General features: G+C 42.7%; 1 protein-coding gene across 1 annotated transcript; it reads left to right on the top strand.

Moving 5' to 3' along the window:
- Positions 1-11,146: 11,146 nt before the first annotated feature.
- LOC115681581 (3-hydroxy-3-methylglutaryl-coenzyme A reductase 1-like) lies at positions 11,147-13,600 on the top strand. Its single transcript, XM_030605562.2, has 3 exons — positions 11,147-12,241; positions 12,379-12,907; positions 13,037-13,600. Exons 1-3 carry the CDS (start codon positions 11,223-11,225, stop codon positions 13,277-13,279), a joined length of 1,791 nt encoding a protein of 596 aa, XP_030461422.1. The 5' UTR covers positions 11,147-11,222; the 3' UTR covers positions 13,280-13,600.
- The last annotated feature ends 575 nt before the right edge of the window (positions 13,601-14,175 follow it).

Below are 14,175 nucleotides of genomic sequence, written 5' to 3' on the forward strand. Positions count from 1 at the left end.
TGGTCAAAGAAGCATATGTGAATGCCTAGGGACTCTAGGGAGGACCTCAATCCTCAATTGGTGCAAGACGTTTGAATTTTATAAATGAATGTTCAGGGCACTCGTTACGGGTTATTAATTGTACTTAAGAAATATAAGCATCTCTATTGAAAGGATATTATTCTCTGGAAATATGTTTACGTTCATTTTGTCTAGGTGTACCATAGAAAACTGGTGCGGCAGGGTACTTGTTAACAAGACTCCTTTCTGATAGGTCAATCAATTTCTCATTTGTTCTCATAAGATCATAACACGACCAACATCTGAAACCGTGGATAAAATTCCCATGGAAGATGCAAAATATGATTTCGAGCTATTGGAAATGCAAGAATCGATATTGATGTGTCCTCTCAACTCGATCGCAAAGTATTCAAGTTCAAAACAGTGCTAAACTCAAATCCTTTGGGGATTTCCAGGTTCAAGCACATGTCAACTTTAGAGAGCATAGCGAAAGTGCTTGCAATTGAAGAGCAGGGAAATATAAACTGCTTGAAACTAACTCGCGGGAAATGTAGATGCGACCAAAGCAAGCTGGAATTGCAATCGCAAGAAACGTGAAGAAAATTGATTTTATTTCTACTCTGTTGCGATGTCGCCGCGCAATCTCGGCCTTCAAATGTGCTACTTCGTTCGCAAGGTTGGACTGCTGGGAATCAAGAAATGACATGAGAGCAAGTCCCCCAACCATCATCCTTCCTGAACCCGGGCAGTAGGAACCATGTATCCAATCGAATGATCACACCTCTAGTATCCAGATGAGATTGTGAATCCATATAGAGCTGGTAGGGGCAAACTGCAGACGAGATGCACCAGATGCAGGCAGTTTGGGCATAATATTGGGCATGCAAGGGCAAAGCAATGACTTAAGAACTGTACCGGAAGTCATACAGATCGAGCGAACGGAGTGCGTATCAGCCGGTTCAACCGAAAAGACTTGGTGGCTTGAAAAATGACAACCATATAAACTGCAGGCAGGACTTCCCAGGTATTCATCCAAGGTGGAGCTGGTAGAGTTTTCTCCACTTATTTTGGAGGTCATGGGATTGAATCTCACCCGATTAGAGCTTTTCTGAAAAAGGTGAAAGAATAAGCCTATAAATTAATTGTTTGCCAGTAATTGAGCAGAAGGCTCTACGCAGTTTTAATGGCAAAGTGAATGAATGGTTTCCAACAGATTATAATTCGCATCATGCCCTCTACTACATCACTTATTTTTCACAAAGTTAAAAAGTTATTCAAAATGGACCCCGTCTAATCTAGTTTAAATCGAAACGGTTTGATCTATTTGTCCAGTTCTCAACTGATTTGAACCATCAACGGTGTAAAGGTGTGAACCGGACCAGTGGCCTGGCCTGTACCGGTTGAATTGGTCGCTTCGGTCCAGTTTTTGAAACATCGTGGCAAAGTTAGTGATAATTCTATACATATCCCAGGTGCTCCAACTCAGGTATTGCAGGATGTTGTTTTGTACAACACGGGGATCAACCCAAAGCAAGTGTGGCAATGCTTGACAGGCCTATTACTGCCTACCGGGGCTACCTTCATCAGGGTATGGAAACTTCCTTGAACTTTGTCATAATTCGCATGAAACTGTCCTGAAGGATCCAACCAGAGCCAGGTGGGTATAGAGTCGTTAATGTCTTTATCAGGCAAAACACGGAGGAGAACGACAATGGTGATGACCCATCAACATAATCACATCCCTCTTCCTGGCGCTGTGACTTCTCAAGCCTGTCCTCAGGATCTTCCAGGGCCTTTGAACGAAAGCACATCTCAGGATCGAACCATGCGACGGCACCTATCCCCGCCTATTTTCTCTACACGACGGGACTGACCCAGCTACTTTTCTGTCGATCGGTCCACATCAGCGCCACTTGCGACTCCCGGTGCTGACACGGCATACTCCGTCCACGTTTGGATAAAATATGGAAAACCGTCCTTCATTTGTTCCGGGAGATAAGTTGACGGACTGAATGATTGAAAAAACATGGTATAGGGACCAAAATTGAACTCCGATAATAATATGAGGACTGCTTTCGATAATTTCCTGAAAATATTTTCACTGCCAAGGAAATCTTTTAGGCATCAATTTCTATTACTAACGAAAACCCATCATATTGACTCTCATTTTCTCAAATGGTACAAACTACCAAGAATTAAGAAAATATTTTCTAATTCACGATTTTTTTGTGAAATAAACGGAGTCAAGAAGATCACGAGTCTCGTCGATAACATCGCACCGATACCAATTTATGTTATTGAGCAATGATCGCTCGAGTCCTATGAGTCCACTAATCTCGTCCCATTGTCTAGTCCATTTCCTCCCTTATCATGTACGGCCGACGCGCCATTCAACAATTTCATTTAGAAATCAAATAATTCGAGTTTCCAACAATAAATTTAAGTCAATAAACGTGGACAACATGTGATCTCTGGGCATGGACCTTCAACGACAACTTTAATTAACGGATGATGATGCACTCATACATTAATCGTCCGAGTCCCATTAGGCAATGTTAGAGGCAGCCCAACAACGACCAATCACCACACCCTAGCTGAAGACAACTTAGGATTCCATGCACGTCTCTTTTTTCACTCTTTGACCGTTGACTGACCAACGTTTTATACGACCTTGCTGTTCAAAAGCGACGTGGGCAAGAAAGTTGCTCCATTTTCTTTATTTTTATTATTATTATTAGGCTTCAATTGGTTGATTACTCGTGTGTATAAATACTATTTGGTCGCTTCAATTGAAGACTGAGTTTTTGTCATCTTATTTGACGGACCTCCAATAGTTCTTTTTTGTTGAATAATCATCTTTTTTCTTTTTTTCAGAAGATCATCAAGAATGACATAGGAAATCTGAACAATTGGGATTAGAAATATAAGATAATTCGTGAAAATTTCAATTTAGAGAACGATGTTGAGCAAGCTACTCATCGACTGATTTGTTACCGGTGATCCCGTCAGCGGGAATGGCTTCGGGGCTAGTCGATTCTCCCGTAGAAGGAATGAGTATTTATTTTAAATATTAAAGTTTAGTTAAGGAAGATGGCAATAAGTAGGGTAAATTTAACTGAATCATCGGTATGATTGGCAGTTCTCTTCATGCTCATGCTGATAATGATTGAGGAAGCAGTCCAAGTCCAAGGTTAATCTTTTCCCTTTCCATTGCAGTTCTTTTATAAAGCTAAAAGCTGAAACGAACCTTAAAGTCTATCAAGCATTCAGATCCTTTCCTTCAGAAATTCTTCAGTTGAGAGGACTCTGTCAACTCCCTCAAGAATTTGCCAGGAATATATGGTGTGCCAAACAGAAGATTGAAAATCTAGAGACGGGTCAGAAATCAGTATGCTCAAACAACAAACCAAATCTTCATATTACATTCACAGCTATGTATCATCTAGAGGAACAGAACAGAACAGAACAGAAAGCAAGCGATGATGTCCAAACGAATAAACCAGTTCCCCCCAAAATTACAGCAAACACTATCCTCAGAGAGCTGAACACTCTAGGGAACAAGAACAGATTGATCGCCCGAAACGACTATTGACGACGATAACGGAGATCGCTGTTTTTGGTCAGTCATGAGCAAGAGGCCCCTGTGAGCTATGGCAACAGGAGAGCAAAAGCTGATGCTCACATTACGTGCAAACAAGTTTAATTTACAGCACTTAACCGTGGTTATCAAACACGCCCTAAGGCTTCGACGCTTCCCATATATATTACAGGGTTATTGCATAGGTACACATATTTTGCATGAAAATCTGATGAATTGTCCGATTTCCTTGGGAAATCAAAATCCCATTTGGAGGGATTGTTGCAAATCTCACTGCCTGGGATTCCATTAATTTTTTATTTGGGAATTCAAATTTCCCATTTGGACTTGAAGGTTTTTCGTGTTTACAGCACTTAAGGCACTGTTAGCCTAGCATTGTCCTTCTTATTATTCTTCTTTGCTTTACCGGTTTCATGTCACAGTTTTTTTTTTTTTGGTTGTTACGAAAAAAATGATATCTAACATGATTTTCACATAGTAGACTACAAATTTGCCTTCTCAATTCAGTAAAAAGTAAGTCATCTACATATGGACAATTAACAAGAAAATCACTTTGATGTGGTCTAATTCTACATGACTCTAAATAAGACCATATACAAAACATGACAAACTTAGGTTTTGTTTGTTTCATGGAAAATGAACGATTTGAAAAATATTTTCCTAAAAATGATCACTTATTTTGTTTACAAAAATGAATAAATGAAAAATATTATCATCGTCCACGAAAATATTTGAACATAAACTGTTGTCGTAATGAAAATATTTTCACCAACTGATTACTACAAGCGATACAAATGATCATTTTTCAGAAAATATTTTTTAAATTGTTCTTTTTCTACGAAACAAATGGAGCCTTAATCAATAAAAAAGATCTAGCAAAGTTTCTATTCGCTCCTCAAATGAGTTTTATATTTAAGTAGTTATTCAAAGTTTAAAAAAAGTTCACCTGCGGTACTTAGTTCTTGTTGGTTACATTTCCTTTTTGGAAGAAAGAAATAGTGTCAATATTTGAGAACTTTCTGTCCGAGAAATACTCACCGGTTGCCAATTGCAACTCAATGGCACTTTGTGGTAAAAAAGGCACGGTTATATATGAGGAATAACGGTGCCGTTTTTTTTTTGGTCGGAACGGTGCCGTTAGCTTAGCAAGGTTCTAATGTCGTTAAGTGCGTTTGATAACACCCAATTACACACAACATAATTGGCCGGTTCAAGTAAAAAATCACTCAATGTTGTATGTAAAAATGACTTACTTAATTGGTTAAGTACAATGGAAAATAAAATCTTGCCAATGATAGTGTCAAAGAATTCCAATAATACCACCGCCCGCAGCGGCTGCGTTGGCTTGCGCTCTTGTCCCCCCCACGAAGGGATCGGAGTTCGAACCCCAGCGTAGTCGTTAGGGATTCTTAAGTGTGGCGCCGTGGTGGTGGGTCCTGCGCTAGCGTCACCCCAGGTTTACCCCTCCGGCTGTCGGCCGTGCGGGGGGTTCCTGGGTTATCAAAAAAAAAAAACAAAGAATTCCAATAATGATCACTATTCCATGTTTGGTAAGAAAGCAATAGAATTTTTTATTCAATTTTCATTCGTTTATCAAAGGGGAATTCCAAAAAAAAGCATAAATTTTACTTTGAATAACAATATTGACCCAAACTTTTTTTTATCTCAATAAAAAGCACCAAATTTTCCTCAAGTCCCAAATTTGGCTTCTGAAATGTGAAATTTTCAAATTGTTCGGGTCAAATTTGGGATTTAAGTTAAAGTTGATGATTTTTTATGAGACAAAAAGAAAGTATGGGCCAGAATTGTCACTTAAGGTAGAGTTTATGCTCTTTTTTTTTTTGGAAATTAGTCCGTTTATCGAACAACTTTACATTCTCATTTTGCTCTCAATATTCAATACTTATATTTCCAGCACTTATTTTTCGAGCCCCTAGTTTTTAGCCACTGTCTCAATCAATTCAAAGCAGAAGACAAAATCATATTCTCAGTACCAATCGTGGATTTAAATGAGAAAATTTCAAGCAATAATTGATCAAGCCTTATCCCATAATTCCACCCACACGGACCACCAATGGCGGTCTTCTTGCAGGAAGATTCATTGCTTCTTGCAGTCATGTCTTCTGGTGTTCCTCGATGAAGTCGATTAGAGTATGCTATTAATGGCGGTCTGGCTACTTCACCGAAGAGGTCCACCTTTTCGAGCGAACTATTCTCATCATCAAGCTAAAAAATGAGATTTTCAACCACGGTTTGGCATGAATCCAAAACCAATGCGACACATTATCGTTCATCACTGACTCCACACACTCACCGAGTCTGGCATTGACTACACGCGTTCACATCTATCCAACAGCATGAGATACTGGAGGACTTCAGTGCAATGAAGTTGGCGCCAGCCACTGCAGACTTTCCCTGCACTGGGTCCATGACAAATTGGCAATTTATTGGTGTCTTTCCCACCCACGTTTGGTCAACGTTCGGCTGCCGCTCGTTCGACTTTATGGAGTGTGCATGTGTGAATTCGATGCACTGGTTAATTATATATGCGTGTTTCTCAAAACGAGCAAACGTGGAGCTGTCGTAGTGGACCACCCACCATTAATGGGGTTGCCGAAGAAGAGCAGAGTCGATGGGGCATTAATGTGCGCATTAGTCAAAACACATATTCATATATTCGTACTACGTTTCATACGGGAATTTACAGGACAGGACACGTCGTCGTCGCTGTCGACCTACCGGTTGATTCGATAGCGGTAATCGGGGCTAGTAAATGTGGAGTCCAATTAACATTCGCCGACCCATTCAAATGGAGACGGAGTTTGGCAACCTAAAAATCGAATAGGATATTGATTACTAAGAGTTACAACCTAGTACAAGTGGACCATATATTATTTAAATCGTGCTATACGGTTTAGCTGGTTAATGGTAATGTTAGAGTTTGATTAACATTCACCATGATGTTTTCCTGCGTGTGGTTGTCTGAATTTATGACGTCACACTAATGCATGAGCGTATGCATGCAATGGATTGTCTTCTCATTTTCTTATTCTAAATACATGGAAAAACCCCTACCTTTGCTTGACCTTAGAAATGGTTTGATCATCTAAAACTAGGGGCGAAAGTTCGTCAGGACTTAATAAAACTAGGGTTTTCAATTTTGATACATTCTCTGATCATATTTAACATCATGTTTAGATGGGACGTTCCTCCACTAATAATGCACGCCCATCATGAATGTGTATTTTTTTTTTTTTTTGATAACCCAGGGAACCCCTGCACGGCCGACAGCCGGGAGGTAAACCCTGGGGGCGACATGTGCTAGCCACCACACACATGCACCGGTTAAGTCACCCTGCGGCGCCCGGGATTCGAACACCCAACCTTTTACGAGAGGAAGAGTGCCCTTTCCAGCAGCGCCACTCAGGCGGGTGGTGTGAATGTGTATTTTTTTATTAGCGTATAATTCAAATAATATGAGCGTAGGGTTTTGACCAGAAAGGAATTAGCCCTTCTTAATCATGTTTTAGCTTCTGTTTTTAGGGTCCCCATCATATGTGGCATTAGGAAGGTCATCAAAATTAAGTTTTGTGATCTAAGAAAATTTAACTGATTGTGGTTTTTAATTGAACCTTTTAAGAACGTATTAATGGAATTTTCATTGGCTCGTTCGGAGCGCTCATGATTTTTAAGCTTTTTTGATTTTGTCAAATCAGTTTTATCAATTGAATCTTGCCTTTTTCAATTGTGTTATTGCTTCCTTTTATTTTTATCAGAGTTGCCGAAAGAAAGGATAGAAGATTTCATCCTCGAGAAAGAGAAGAGGCGGAAAAAACTCATCAACTCGTGCTTGATTGATCTTTTGCATGTATGGCTTCTTTCTTCTTAATTTCTCTCCTTTTGGCTATATTAGTTTCTGGATCTTTATTTACGGCCAGTTTGTCATGGATTTTTGTTTCATGCACGGTGTTGATGCTTAAAACAAGAGCTGCGAACTTGGCCAGAGCTCTCATTGGGAAATTGAGCTACACCAATAAAACCGGGTCAAGACGTCCGGGTTTTGTAACCCGATAGGCCTTGATGCTTAAAATCTGTGTTTTTATGTAAAAAGAGAGAAGAGTTTGAGATGGAATCAGGGAGATAAAAATGGCCAACCACGTACCTATGTACTTGAATTACTATTTGTAGGCTATCTCTTTGGTAGGTTATCGGGTGATGTTTGATAGGTGGCGATTTTCAGATGACAAGTGGATGAGATGACTTAAAAGTGACATGTCTAGCCTGTCAAATAGTCACATTGTTCTCTCCTTCAATAAGGTGATCCTAAAGTCATCTCTCGTCATGTGCTATTAGTCAGGCCGCTCGGGTGCTGAAATCGTGTTTTGATGGCTTAAAAGTGACGTGTCTAGCCTTTCAATCTCCTTCAATAAGGTCTAGACCAAAAAAAAAAAAATCTCCTTCAATAAGGCGATCCTAAAGTCATGTCTTGTCATGTGCTATTAGTCGGGCTGCTCGGATGCTGAAATCGTGTTTTGATTGGTTTTCACATCTGGTTGTGCTACTTAATTCATCTGCAAAACGGAGCACGTGTCAAAAGTCAATTATTTAGCACTTGCGACCCCCACTCTCAGTCTCGTCAGGGATACCTAACAGGCTTAGGGTAAATGGCTTTCATATATTTTCGCTCTTTGGCCTACGGATCAATGCAAAAGGCATAGAAGAAATCAAGATGTCATAAATTTTGGATCATTAGATTTAGCAGTCTATATCTCAACCTTCAGACATTGATGTGACTGACACCCAAATCATCAACTTCTATTTTACTAAGAAATATGCGCTAGGCATGCAAAGGAAGTTACAAGGACATTCGCTCTTAGCGGTTGGATTAGCTAGAGCAATCCAGCATGCCGATGGCGGCATAACTAACAACGTAATCGTGACCGTTCTTTTTAAACGGGAATTTTTGGGCAAGTCTTGAAGCATCGATTTATCAAATTGCTTGATCCATACTGTTCATTTCTCGTGTATTGAGGTTCGAATTCTCTCTCTTCCTTCATCTCGAGTCATCTTACTTTCTCAAAAAAAAAAAAAATTGCAATGGACTCCTATATTCAAAATCAAATCCACCCTTTTCCTCTCCTTTGACGATCAAATGGCTAGCTCAATGTCTTAACCCGACATCATGGTTCCTACGTGTCAGTCTTCAACTCCTCGACTTAGGCCCACCGAGCCGCCTTCCTTCTATTGGTCAATTTCGTTGCGCCGCCCACAACCTCCACCCCAAAGGTCTCCACGACCTCCGGCGCAACGGGAGACGAGGACCCCCTTGGTTCAGCGCGGGTGACTGCTCTAGCTTACTTACTTACAAGGGAAAATGACCAATTTAGTCCTAAACATATTTTACGAATGTTGGTTCAGTTCTAAATTTTTCAAATTTTGCTACTAAGTTCCTAAACATTTACGTAATGTAGTTCTTTCGACAAATTGCCGCTGAAATCACTGATATGACGATCCCCATAGGACGTTATTTTGAGTAAAGTTGTATGACATGCCAAAAGGTTGGCAGGCCGACGATGGCTAGATGCAATGTTAGTGCTTTCTGGCAATAATTGGCTGCGAGGAATATATTGGAATTTCACATAAATGTTTAGGACTATATTGACAAAATTGAAAAGTTTAGGACTGAATTGACATTCATATAATATATTTAGGACCGACTTGGTATTGTCCCTATTTTTAAGATTGATTTGGCTAACATCAAGGAAAAATACCAAATACCTAGGGAACTTCATCCTTCACCGCCTTGACTTCAAGAAGTGGGCTTGCACGTCTAAGCTCGACCGCATATGCATCTCGAGAAGCGCTTAGTTGCCAGACTTAGGTTGCCAATACCTTCACATCTAGGTGGTGCCCTCTGCGCCATTGGCTTCTTGCCGGTTGAACTTACTCCGAACGCCATAATAATCTCCATTCATGTCTTCCTTCGGGGTGAGAAAGTATATTCCTTGGCTGTTTTCTTGAACAGTTAAGTCAACTCAGGTGGTCGATAAGAGACGTTGGACGTACGTAGCTCTCTTCCCTGCCCTGGGGGCCTAGCTACCGTTCCGGAAGAAATGATTTCACTCGGAATCTCTATCAGGATAACGGGTTGTCCCGACATACTGGAAGCACATCCCCTCTCCTCCATTGTACATAGGGCACGGGAGGTGCTAATGGCCCTGACTGAGGGACTCGTTGCACCTTGAATCTTCCGAACTAGGAAGTAGTAGCTAGTGGTGCCTGGTCCCCACAATCTTCCCCAATCCTAGGTTCGGGTAAGTACCGGATCAAGATATGATCGTAAAATGAAATTTTAGACTAAAGTTGCCACCAATTAATTTAGGTAAAACTCGGGTTAGATTATGGTTGAATAGTTTGTGGATGATTAGAGGTGGCATGTGGCTTTGCCAAGCGACCGATGAGGTTCACTCTAGTGATCCTAGCTAGTACCTTAGCAACACCGCCACGCAGGCGCCACCCTCCCGGACACCACTACCAAGTCCCCCCCGCCTCTCTCTCTCTCTCTCTCTCTAGACTCTCTCTACTACTGTTTTTTTCCTCTCTTTTTTTTTTCATTTTTTTGTCCATGTCAGCAACTATTCGAGGTGGTAGTACTGATGTGGCACTGGCGCATCTGTCATGTAAGTACTTAACGGCCTTTTAACCGCCACGTTGGCTTTTTTTCATCCAAGTATAAGACTAAAGGACTGATATTGCAGAAATCGCAAAAACTTCAAGTATCAAATTACATAACAAAAGGAAATCACGGGATGACATTACGTAGATTGAAAAATTCATGCACCCACATGCCATTGTTCTGAAAAAAAGTTAAGGGAACAAATGGAGGGATGATAAGTGGTAAGTACGAGAGAACTAGTTTTCTAGTAGGGCTTTGCTAACATATTAATCTTTGGGCCGCCGTAGGAATAATAATTTATTGTGAGCCACAAATTTTCGAAGGAGTGGACCTCACAACAATTTATGATTATTTATTATTTGATTTTTCGTGGTCAAGAATAGAGTGTTATTCTCGTAGTACATTAAAGGCTGTCACCTAATCATTTCCCCTTCTAGTCTATCTAAGATGTCAACTTTGGGACATTTATCTCCTCTTGAAAGACTTTTGCCATAAATTACCCCAAATAGAGAAGGTCACGGGATAAGGTTAGCATCAAAATGGTAGGAAACAATGTCCACTGTATCTGTACTCTTCTTCAGTAGTTACACCAATGCCAAGCATCATAGCAAACTTGGTAATGCTATCATCTAAGCAAATCTTGTATCCAAAGCCGGAGGGACCGGCGGAATCCCGCTACCGTACACGGAACCGAAGCAAGGAGTGATCAACAAAAGATGAATCAAAGCGTGGTCAGAACTCAGACCAGAACAGAAGCATCATCGAAGCCAACTACAAACGACACAGAGCCGCACTTTTTCCTCACATTTCTTTTGACTTCTCACCCCACCATCCTTATAAATACCCCCTTTGAACCCAAACACCCTCCACCACCGAGAAAAACCTCACACGTCAAGCCAATCTCCCTCCCTCCCTCCCTCTCCCTCTCCCTCTCTCTCTCCCTCTACAATGGACGTTCGCCGGCAACCATCCAAGCCCGTCGCGGCCGCGGACTCCCCCGACCCCAAATCCAAACACTCGCCTTCGTCACTCAAGTACTATGTCGATGAAGACCCGTCGCTCAAAGTCCCACCCTCCCTCTACTTTGTTAACGCCTCCGTCATCTTCCTCTTCTTCACCGTCCTCTACTACCTCCTCTCCCGCTGGCGCGAGAAGATCCGCTCCTCCTCCCCACTCCACGTCCTCTCCGCCCCTGATCTCGCCGCCCTCCTCGCCTTCGCCGCCTCCTCGGTCTACCTCCTCGGCTTCTTCGGCATCGAGTTCTTCCAATCCCTCCTCCTCCGTCCCCCTTCCGACCTCTGGACCGATGACTGCGAGGAAGAGAGGGTGGTCTCCGTCGTCACTGAGGGGGGTGCGCAGAAAGCCCCCTGCGGCCAAGGCCTTGACTGCGAGACCCCCAAGTTGGATTTCGACCCGGTTAAGCCTGCTGCTCCAAAGGCGAAGCCGGTGGAGACCAAGAAATGGGATGAGCCGATCGATATGACTGAAGACGACGAGGAGGTGATCGCCTCGGTGGTGGCGGGGACGACGCCGTCGTACTCGCTGGAGTCAAAACTCGGGGACTGCAGGAAGGCCACTGCGGTTCGCCGCGAGGCACTGCAGAGGACGACAGGCAAGTCGCTGGCTGGATTGCCGCTGGAAGGGTTCGACTATGAGTCGATTCTCGGGCAGTGCTGCGAGATGCCGGTCGGGTACGTGCAGATCCCTGTGGGGATTGCAGGACCGCTTGCGCTCGATGGGCGGGAGTACTCAGTCCCAATGGCCACTACTGAAGGGTGCCTGGTAGCGAGCACTAACCGGGGCTGCAAGGCGATCGCCATATCCGGCGGTGCAAGCAGCGTTGTCCTGAGAGATGGGATGACGAGGGCGCCGGTCGTGCGGTTCGGGTCGGCGAAGAGGGCTGCGGAGCTGAAGTTTTACCTGGAGAGCCCTGCCAATTTCGAATCCCTGTCCTCAATTTTCAACAGGTTGGTCTCGGTCTTGATTAGTCCTGATTAGTACTAATTCAATCTTGGAATTGCAAAGTTTGCTCTTTACAATCTATAGTCGGCTGTGTTTCTGCTACTGTACAATTGGGATGTTCAATTCGAATTGTTTGTTGCAGTTCAAGCCGATTCGCGCGGCTTCAGAGCATAAAATGTGCAATCGCTGGCAAAAACCTCTACCTAAGGTTCTCATGCAGCACCGGTGACGCGATGGGGATGAACATGGTCTCGAAGGGAGTCCAGAACGTCATGGATTTCCTGCAGAACGACTTCCCCGACATGGACGTGATGGGGATCTCCGGCAACTTCTGTTCGGACAAGAAGCCTGCGGCCGTGAACTGGATTGAGGGGAGGGGCAAGTCGGTTGTATGCGAGGCCGTGATCAAGGGCGACGTGGTGAGGAAGGTGCTCAAGACCAGCATCGAGGCACTGGTCGAGCTCAACATGCTCAAGAACCTGACCGGCTCCGCGATGGCCGGAGCCCTCGGAGGGTTCAATGCCCATGCCAGCAACATCGTCTCGGCGATCTACATTGCCACAGGCCAAGACCCCGCCCAGAATGTGGAAAGTTCTCATTGTATTACCATGATGGAAGCGGTCAATGACGGCAAGGACCTCCATGTCTCCGTAACAATGCCGTCGATTGAGGTAAATATGCTTTTCCTGCATTTGAACAGAACAAAATAGTTAATTCAAGAATTCACAAGCTGGGAACTCTTAGTTGATGAATGTAGAATTTGTGTCTGACATGAAAAAAATCACCGTCTTTTGTTTCAGGTGGGAACAGTTGGAGGTGGGACTCAGCTTGCGTCGCAATCGGCGTGCTTGAATCTGCTTGGAGTGAAGGGGGCCAACAGAGAAGCGCCGGGATCGAACTCGAGGCTCCTGGCCACCGTTGTGGCCGGCTCAGTCCTTGCGGGAGAGCTCTCTCTGATGTCGGCTCTGGCAGCTGGCCAGCTCGTCAAGAGCCACATGAAGTACAACAGGTCCAACAAGGATGTCTCCAAGGTCTCTTCCTGAACCATGATTGAACTTGCCCTCTCTGCTTCAAAAGCCTTCGCTTACAGTGTCAAAGAACACGAGGAATAAACAAAAAGGAAAGAAATTGGTCACAGTTAGCCATTGGAGGTGAAAGAGTTTGAAAAAAAAAATCTCTGGCAAATTCAAAGACAGATCATCAGGGAAGGAGGAGAGACACGACTGTCCGGATTTGTATTATTTCACACATTCAGTTCATATTTTTTTCAACCCTTTGTGAATTCGATCTATGCTGAGGGCTCTGCATATTCGGTGTACTTGTTGAGAGGAAAAATGATAGAAGAAGTGCTATAACTTTCTTACTGCGCTCATCTCAATATCAAAACTTCGAGTAATCACTTGAGTGCCACTTTGGTAAAAGAATTGATTTACTTCAGTGCCATCGGCAATTTCCTTTGCTAAAAAAATTGACGTGGTATTTACTTATTATAAATTGGCTAATGTGGCTCATCGAAGAAATCTAATCAGCAAAAAACGACGTTGTTGGCCTTTGTTTTTGGCCCAAATTGATCTGACATCATGAACTCTGGTTCTCAAGGCTGGTGACCACAGAAAATGTGTGATAGGTCATTTCGGAAAAAGTCACAAAAAAACCCTAAACTATGCTCATCATGACACATTTACCCTGAATTTTTTTTTTGACATAAAAAATTTCAATATGACACATTTACTCTAAACTTTTTCTTATAACAAAAAACCCAAAACTTGTAATATGTGATATATTTACTCTCCGTTAAGGTTCTGTCAGATGATTTTTTTAGCCAAAACTACATTGTTTTCATTTCGCTTAAACCATGTGGGCACCATATCAACACTATCTACTTTCTAGCGTTTATGTAGGCAGATTTTTAATTGTTCTAATTGGTAAAACTTTAACG

The sequence above is a fragment of the Syzygium oleosum genome, unplaced genomic scaffold (assembly GCF_021117445.2).
Source record: "Syzygium oleosum isolate NSW1041296 unplaced genomic scaffold, Sole_v2.1 Sole_v2.02, whole genome shotgun sequence".
Taxonomy (NCBI): domain Eukaryota; kingdom Viridiplantae; phylum Streptophyta; class Magnoliopsida; order Myrtales; family Myrtaceae; genus Syzygium; species Syzygium oleosum.